A 9832-nucleotide genomic window follows, 5' to 3' on the forward strand; every position below is an offset into this window, starting at 1 on the left:
TTAGGGTTCACTGCTCTTGCGCAATGAAAAAAAAATCAGCATTAAGTCCTGATTTCTTAGTCTGTATCTCACTCTGATTCCCATATATGGCTACCATGCTGCACGTTTAATCTAGGACCGGAGGGGAATGTTTCATCTAGTTGCACATGAAGATTTTTATTAAGATTTGTAAAACATTTTTAATACAAAATCTAAATTTGGAGCCTAAACTACCTGATGGTCTCTTCTTGACTTTCAGCTACAAATGCTTCTAAGCTATAATAAAGGCACGTGGATGGATATTTGTAGGGAATTCATTAAATATAAATTAATTTTGATCCTTTGCAAAATTGTCTTATACAAACTGATTAATGAGAGGGGATCAGGGTCAAGACAAATGTCCTTGACATTGTATGACTGTACTGCCAGGCATTTCAATGTGGAAGATATCAGAAACTGACTAGAGGCTACGTTCTGCTCATGTTACTAATGCAAACAGTCCCATTTGACTTCAGTGAGACTATTTGGGTGAGGAAGGCAAGTAGATTTGATTTAAACACTGGATAGTGGGATAAACTTTCATACATATTTTAAAATATTTGCCCTAATATCTGTGAATAAAAAATAATGTCTAATTACTTTACAGTTTTTTTCTCCTCTGAAAACAAACTCAAAAAGAATGTTATAGACATTTAACAAAGTCTAGTTTCAGAAATATGATTGTACCAAACAATTTTATTAATATTTCCATACAAATCTTTTAAATAAATTCTGCCTAATATTTTGATGTTGTTGAAAGCAAACAAAGGTCACTGAAACATTTTTTCTGAGTTTTACAGTATACTGGATATTATAAGTTAACTCTATTTTCTTTATAAACTAATCTAAAAATAGGAATGCTCAAGGCAGGGTAAAAACAATACATTTTGCTTTCTTTACTTTATTTCAAAATAGAGCGATTATCAATACATTCTTGTTATATTTACTTCCCAACTCTTTGGATGCAAAATAAAATTAAATAAAACAAAAAATAAAAATAAAATATCCCACTGTGCTCATTTCATACAACAGCAATGTACAAATCATGCAAAAAATATTATAGCTAGTATACCACCATCAATTTCTAGATGTGTTTGTTAACTCTGAGACATTTGTTAACATTAGTCACAAGGCCATGCCTTTTATAATGTGTACCGTTATGGCTTTAAAAATTACCTTTTGGATTATCTTTTGATATATTTACTCTCAGTCTGGAAAACTAAATGCAAAATGTCAACTGATGTCTGGACTCAAATTACTGCATTATAATGACTGTTTTCTGAGAAAATTGCACAAAGTTTTTCTCTTTCAAAGAAATGATTACACTTTATTGATTTCATTAAAAATGTAAACTTGATTTATAATACAATGAACACAATAAATTATGTTAACACCTTCACTGCTTTAGTGCTGCACGTATGTCATTGCAGCCACTGTAACAATATGGCCGCTCAAATCAATATAATGCAAAGGCTGGCCTGGTCTGTTTAGCCACAAGGAAGCATGCATTTCCTGGACAGACTAGCATTAGATTGGAATGACCATTCCACTAAACTGTTATCCAGACACATACACTGTCCCTTAACACTGGAGGAAGTAAACTAACATTCAGGTTGTCATTTAAATCAACAGCATCAAAGAAATATAGAGGTTTGCCCACCTTTGCCATTTTTTTTTTTTTTTTACTCACACTGCTATGCCTAGGTATTGCACCACGTATGTCAAACACTATTGAGAGACCTACATAATATGCCCAGACTGAGCAACCCTTATTGACACTGGTGAGTATACATTCCATTGACCCTGTTGAATTCAGTCAGACAACTCATGGGAGCAAAGTGATCACCACCATGAATAAGGGTTCCACAGCAGGGACGAACTATGTAATACACAACAATGCTCCTCCACCTGCTCCCATTTAAGTCAATGCCAATGCTACCATGCATTTAGGCCCTGATTCAGCAACACGCTAAAACCTGTGCTTACTTTTAAACTCGTGAGTACTCTCATTGCACATGATTAAAGTTGGGCATGTGATTAAATGCTTGGCTGGAGGGGGACCTAAAAAAGTCGCCAGATCTGTCCAATGTGGGCATAATGGCAAAGTTCTTCTTCTCTTAAACAGTCAATGGGAGATTTTCCCAGGTGGAAAAGGGGAAGACCGGACCTAATTAATGTAGTTGAGGGAGGCATATCAACCTTAACTGTTGTTCTGTTAACTCTGATCAATATCAACCACAAATATATCACCTTTAACAACACTCACAACGTAGCATTTATTTATTAAATAGTTGTGTATTCTTTTTAATGCACCTCTCACAACAGAAGGATATGAGACAGAGGCTCTGATGAGGCTTGAAGTGTGTCAAATGCTCTCTGCCTTGGTAAATCTCAGTGACCCTTGACGCATTCTCAAAGCTGTGCAGTACTGAGTGGAAGGCAGCAACCCATTATCCTGAGATTGCTGATGGTGCCTTTATGGTCTAGCATTTCAGTACATCGTTAAGATTCCTTAATCCATAGGCCCTTGACACAATAAACTAAAACACTTTCCTCAGAGCCTGTGCCGTGATCTGGGTCAACAGGCAGTTAGGAATCTTTTAGGCCAGGAACACATGCATGCCTAGTAAACATATCCAGAAAATCCCTCTGACATTTTGGATGAAATAAGTTAGTGCGCATGTGTAATAGCTTTTTCAAGATGAACCACTCCATTGTTTATTTATTTTAAAAACATCTAAAGTCCCTCAAACATTTTGTACCATGGGGAAATTAGAAAAAAAAAAAAAACTTTTGAAATTACAAGTAGAAAATCTCTCTTTCTTCTCTCTCTCTCTCTCTCTCTCTCTCTCTCTTTAAAATAAAGAAGCGCTGATGTTTTTAAAAAACTTTGTTAAAAAAATATTCCAGGCATTATGCCAAGGCTCATCCCAGAATAAAATTTTACAGCAGTGTTATAAAGCCCTGAAATTAGAGGTTTAGACTGGAAAATGCTGACGCAGCCTTAACCATACTAGTGCTATCGGGCTTTGTTGTAATAGCTGCCACTTGGAATTCATGAAAACATTAATATTTATTTTCTATTGCAACTTGATAGACTTATGTATTGATTTTAAAAGGCATGGGGGGGAAAGGAGAATTTATGGCAGCAAAACAGATTAAGGTCCTGATACAAAGTCCATTGACATCAGTGGAGAAGCCCCTATTGTCTCGAATGGGCTGTAAATCAGGCAGATTTTCTGTATGATGCTTTACCAATACATGCCTACAGTGATCTTAAGTTACCATTTCCCAGTGAGAAAAAGGGGGTGTTTTCTATCTTGACCATTTGTTGCTATCAATTGAGATTCAGCTTTCACACAGGCAAGTTTCTATTCTTTATAGATGTGGACTACAAAATACTCTGAACTAAACCAAGACCATTAAATACATTTTACAATGTGGCTTTGATAGACACATGATTGCCATATGGTTTCCTGTTCTGATTCATTATCTGACTGACAGCAGTCAAATAGATAACAGGGACCAAAAAAATGACGCATATACAATTAAACTATTACCCTTATTCATTAATGCCTGTAAATACTTGTAGTGAACACTATTTAGATTAAGTTGCAGAACCCTGAAAAGCAAGACAACCGATGGCAATTAATTGCCTGAGACACAATACTAAAAAACTAATGAATCTATTTTAAAATGCACCATTGGTAACAAATCTGAAATAAGATAATAATATACTAATTTCACAAGAATAGTACAGAACATTTTTTTATTATTATCATTATTATTATTATTATTATACCTGATCATGGGATCCTGGATAATTCTATACAATTTATCACCAGTTTTTGTTTGGTATATTGTTCTGTTTTTAATTTATACTGAATTATTAATGCATTGTGATCAGGAAAACAAGTCAGGCATATTAAATACATATTACGGAGTACATATTTTCCTATTTAGTATACAAAGTATTTCATAAATATGAATTATCTTACAAAAATAATTTCTGCTACGCTCACACAGTAAGCACTTTGAAAAGTTTGGTCAACCTTTTGGGGTTGTAGGAGTTTCACATAACTGAGAAGGAACTCTAGTCTTAATTGGATTTGATTCTTACATAAGATTCTGCATGAACATCAAGTATTTTCTTCATATCACTACAAATGCTGCAGAAGTCAGGTTGCACTTTTTTTTCTTTTCTTTTTTTTTAATTTTATGTATAGACAGGTATACTTCAAGGGTCAAATTTATTTTATAGGTATGTTATGCATGGTATATTTTAAACAAATATTTGCACAATTTAACATTATAAATCCAGTGGTTTCAAGATGCAGGCCATAAATGTAACCGATTTACACATACTATTGAATGTTCTCTCTTTGCATGCTTTTTACTTTTCAGATAATCTTTAAACAGTGCCGTTACAACACCACAAATCAAAGGATTACTCCAGTTCCACCAACTTAATCCACGTGCAAGATGAAGGACCCAGCTGAGGTACAAACACTGGTACCAGTTTTCTTGTGTTTGCTCTTACAAATCACAAGGAGACAAAGGTTTTGCATTTAAGGTACAAAACATATATGCCTTTTGAGGTTAAATTCAGTGTAATATGTGTCTAAAGCATCCCTTTGGCAATAGAGTTTGCAGTATCCCTACAGGATTCCAGAGGGTATCAGCTTTATGTAGTAAAATCTATTAAGGAAATTCTCCTCTACTTGACAAATCATATGCAGCTACAGACAGATACCCTTGGATATACCTGCCTCTATGCCTACCAATATAATATAGTATTCGGAAGTTAAAAGTCAACAAAAGGCACTTTCATCATTAAATAAATGTCCTCTGTAAGAAATAAGATTGCATGACCTATATTTTATTCAAAGCTGTTTGTTCTTCAAGGACTTGTAGGTAGTCAGGTGAACCTTGAAGTTTAGCTTTCAGTTCAAAATATTCACTCTTTCTTTGCTCTACTACAATTTTACTATGATTACCACCTATTAATGACTTCTTGATTTTTTTGTCTTGTTGTTTCTCTGGATAACGTATTTCAAAGCCACTGACCCCTATGCTGTTGTATTCTTTTTTACTTTCAAGAAAATTCTGAATAAATACATTGGAATCCCTCCCAGGAAACAACTCATCCAGTTCATCAATTGTGCTCAGTCTTTTTCTGGTATCCACATGCAATAAATCCTTTTCCTTGTCGGTAATATTTCTCAGAATGATTTTTTGCCCTTGTGGATCAGCAAACGTGAAGCCTGTTTCGGATTCTTTTAAGCCACAAGTGTGACTTTTGCTCATCTGCTCAATGGTTTGAGGAATGAAGGCCTCTGCACCTAGTCCATCCTTTTTGTTTGATTTGTGGTCATGCTTTCTTAGCTGCAGTTGCATGGAACTGCACTCTTGGTTCCCAATTCCTTCGTGCTTTACTGTTGGTTTCTTGTTGCGCCGAAGCACAAAGACAAGAAGGCAAAAAGCAACAAACACTGTTAAAATAAGCACAACTAGTATGCTTAAGATTAGGATGGACAATGGAACTGGGCCACCAGGAGGACTTCGAATTGGACCCAACGGTGTAGTAAAAGTGACAGCAGGCACAGGACTAGTGAAAAGAGCAGATGGCTTGTTTAAAAGTTTAGGACATAAGATCTCATTTTTGAGAGACTTCAGTTCAATGTTAGCAAACTGAACAGGTGTTTCACATTTTAATTCCTTCACCACAATACCTTCATTTAGTTTTTCCAGCCATAGTTTTAAAGCAACTAAATCACACGTGCAGTCCCACGGATTACCTTCCAAATCAATTTGTGTAAGAGATTTTAGCTGATCAAGAACGCCACTTACAGGTAGATACATGAAATGATTGTTCCTCAGATTCAGTCTAGCCAGTGGAGCACCAGCAAAAATGTAAGCCGGCAGACTTCTAAGAAGATTGTTGTTCAAGTAGAGCAACTGCAAATTTGGCATTAAGTCAAAGGTGCTGGCTAAAATTTCTTTGATAATGTTGTATTCCAAATACAGATATTGCAAATTATGGAGGCCAGCAAACATTTCTGGACTCAGCCGCTCTATCTGATTGCCATTAAGATACAATCTCCGTAAATTTGTAAGGTTGCGGAAAACCGCCCCTTTGATTACTGCAATCTGATTGCTGCCTAAATGTAGTAAATCCAGCCCTTCAAAGTCAATGAAATCTGAGGTGTCCACATCCTTAATATAATTGCCATTTACATGCAGTTTCTTGGCATTGAAAGGTTTTGGTACGAGTTCGGCCAATGATTCTATATTTCTTTCTTGGCAGTTTACACTTAATCCCAAATCAGAAGGATGAGTTTTGCAGACACATGGGCTTGGGCAAGGAGTTAGAGGAGGTACCCTGGTCTGGTAAGACACAATTTGACTGAGATTGCGATTAGAGAGCGCTTTTCCTGCTACTATCCCCGAGATCTTGGAAGGATTTGTAGTTTTCGGAGGCTTGGTGACTAACCTGTGCATTGACGTTTGCGTAGTGTGGCCATTAGGCGTGCTGTAACCAGGCTCCAACTGGGATGGAGGCAGAATGCGCACATCAAAATCACTCCCAGTCCCCATGGAGCATAATTCTTGTTTATTGGTTTCCTTTAAAAGCCTTCCATACAAGTCACTGGGCGTTTCACAGATAGCTTCTCCAATGTAAATGTTATAGGGCATATTCTCCAGCCAGGCTTTCAAAGGCAACAAATCACAGGTACAATTCCAAGGGTTATCTTCCAGCTGCAGTTCGACAACTCGACCAATGTGTTCCAGAACTCCAATGTAGGGAAGCTTCTGTATTCGATTCCCTCGTATATCCAGATGGGTTAGAGAAGCAAATCGAAAAATATTATCGGGCAGGAATGAAATCAGATTGTCATTAAGGATGAGGACTTTCAGCTTGTGAAGCTTATTGAAGGCTCCCCGTTCAATATACTTGATTAAATTGTAGTCAGCTTGGAGATACTCCAAGTTCTCTATGCCAAGGAAAGTGTCAGCTCGGAGAATCTTTAATTCATTGTTGTTCAAGTGCAACTGTTTTAATGCACTGAGCCCAAGGAATGCTCCTCCCTCAATGTTCTGCAATTTATTGTTACCCAGTTGCAGGGACACTGCATGTGTAAAATTAAGAAATGTATTTGGATATAGAATAATCAGTAGGTTGTTCTGAAAATTAAGATGGTAAAAATTAGACCAAGGTGGTTTGAGCTGATTTGGTCGGTAGACTGCAACCTTCTCGCAATTGACATACAGTACATTCTCAACTGACACACACGAGCAAACATTGCAAATTTCCACCGAGATGTCAGGATCTGCATTTGTAGAAGAAACTGGGGTTGACAAAACCAGAACGAGCCACAGCAACATCTTCTTGTGATCAGCAAGCAACCTTATGCTCCTGAATAAAGATACAGAATCTAAAGAAGAAAGAAAGAAAAAAAGAAAAGAAAAGAAAATATTGTTTTCAGTTGTCATTATTCCAAAAAGTCATTTGGGTTAATATTCTACTGTACTAAGCTACTGTACCTGACTAGTATTACAGATAAAGTATAAACACTAAATATAAAGTACAATGAAAGGTTGTTTTTTTTAACAACCCCACAAAATAATTACAGATATAGAATGTGAACCTGTGTGGACACACACACAAATATATGTGGGTCTATAACATATCTCCTGTACATGACAAACATGCATAACTAACAAAGTAAAATAAGCAAAGCTGGTTTAAATTTTTACTCATATGAGCTATCCACAATTCTGTTACTGTACATATCTTGCCATATATATCAAGGATGTTAAACACACTTTGATGTTAGGTATGTTACACACATGTGGGTTGAGATAATACAATGGATAAAATAAAGATGTGGGGCGAAGACCAGTGCCTCTATACAAGGTTATAGCTGTATCTACATATATAACTATCACTAGACAGAGAGTGAGCGAACACACACAGAAATATCACTACTGTGCTCATTAAACGTATTGCAAGTAACATACTCCAAAGCGGTCAGAGAGAGACAATGCATTATCCATAAATCAGGATGATCTGATATATGTTAACGATGGAGGGAGGTGTCAGGACCATCTACAGCCATGCAGTCCCATTCCCAATAACAATACCCTGATTGGCAGTGCAAAACAAAGTCGTAATCCGCCAGCGTGACATCACCAAAACCTTAGAGCAACTTTTATGGAAGAAACTGATCTCACGTGCCCTGGTCCCTGACATGAAGGTAGCTTGCAAGAGCCCCTCTCCTATGGCCAGGCCATGCTTAGCTGCCATTTTTCACTTGGAGATCGGGAGCCACTGTCTTTTCTCGGGGTTAGGGGCTGGTGGGGATTTTTTCAGTCAGTTCCAGCGGAGTCCCCACGGTTGGGAGGAAGCGAGCTGGGACTGCAGGGAGCCACTGCATGGGAAGGGGAAGCAGGAAGAGCTCGAGCTGGAAGGGAAGGCAGAGGAGGGCCGAGGGGAGACAGACAGGAGGGCAGAAGGACACGAGGGAGGGGGGTGCAGGACAGAGGGGAAGGTAGGAAGGAAGAGGGAGGTGGGAAGAAGGGAGCAGGGAATTAGGAGGGCGCTGGGGCAGGGAGGGTGGGAATCCAGCGGACAGAGCCGATCCCCACGTGCTGTCGCTTCCGAAGCCTTCCCACGGCCGCCCCCCAGCCCGCGGCTGGTCCGCAGCGCCCGGTCCATGCGGGTCTCCGCCCCCGCCCGCGCTGGTACCCCGGGCTCCCCCCAGCAGCGAGCCCCGGGCGGTACCTACGCCGAAGGAGGGGGTGGGGGCGATTCCGCAATGTTTTGCCGCAACACGGTGGCCGCAGCCGAGCGGCTCGGCTGGTGCCGGCTCCAGCGCCCGGTCGTGGGCGCCCTGTCCCCGCGGCTGCAGGCTGGGGGGGGGGGGGGGGGGGGGGGCGGGGGGAGGGGAGCGCGGCTCCCCCCCAGAGCCAGCCCCCTTTTGCAACAATGCACAATCACCCCCTCAGGGCACCTTTGCGAAGTCCCCTTCCCCCGCGGCCCCATGCCAGCCCCACTCCGCGGACCGGCAGCCCCGCGGGGAAGCCGGCGGAAAAGCCGGGCAGCGAGCGAGCGAGCGCCGGGGAACTTGGTGCCATTGACCCCGGGGCTCCGGGAAGCCGGCGGAGGCTTGCAGGGAGAGGCGATCGGGCCGGGGTCAGGCTGCCGGAGGAAGCCCTCAGCCGGCTCCCCCAGTGGGAAGCCTCCGAAATAAATCCAATAAAAGCCACACACCGAAAAACCAAATCCCTGCTCGCCCCCGGAGCCACGTTGTGTCCGGCGGCGGATCGCCCAGCCAGGGCGGAGAGGCACCTTCCTGCCTTACCTTTGCCACCCGGCTCCATCTCCGGCTGCGCCGCTATCTGCTCTGCAGTTTCTGCGATTGTCTCTACGTGATCTGGACTTCTGCTGCTCCGCGCACACACACACACACAGGGAGGGAGACACACACACGAGCAACACAGGGAGAGACACACACAGTGAGGTCCCCCCCCCACCACCAACACACACACACAGCGGTTATTACCCCTACAGCCCCAAAGCAACGGAAATACACTCAGTGACACAGACTAGCTCTATAGACACACACACACACAGTCGCACGCGCACACACATTAGCAACACACACACACAGAGATTTCCCCTTCCACACAGCCACTGAGATTTCCCCCTCCACACATATAGAATCATCACACACACCCAGAGAGAGCTCTCACCCATCCCTTACATGCAGAAAGACACACACACACACACACACACACACACGCTGCTCAG

The 9832-nt window shown here is 41.0% G+C and overlaps 1 protein-coding gene across 1 annotated transcript; it reads right to left on the bottom strand.

Moving 5' to 3' along the window:
• Positions 1 to 705: 705 nt before the first annotated feature.
• On the bottom strand, positions 706 to 9455 carry SLITRK4 (SLIT and NTRK like family member 4). Its single transcript, XM_054040883.1, has 2 exons — positions 9384 to 9455; positions 706 to 7454 (listed from the first exon to the last, which is right to left on the bottom strand). Exons 1-2 carry the CDS (start codon positions 9400 to 9402, stop codon positions 4891 to 4893), a joined length of 2583 nt encoding a protein of 860 aa, XP_053896858.1. The 5' UTR covers positions 9403 to 9455; the 3' UTR covers positions 706 to 4890.
• Positions 9456 to 9832: the final 377 nt, after the last annotated feature.

This window comes from Malaclemys terrapin, chromosome 9 (genome assembly GCF_027887155.1).
Source record: "Malaclemys terrapin pileata isolate rMalTer1 chromosome 9, rMalTer1.hap1, whole genome shotgun sequence".
Classification (NCBI taxonomy): domain Eukaryota; kingdom Metazoa; phylum Chordata; order Testudines; family Emydidae; genus Malaclemys; species Malaclemys terrapin.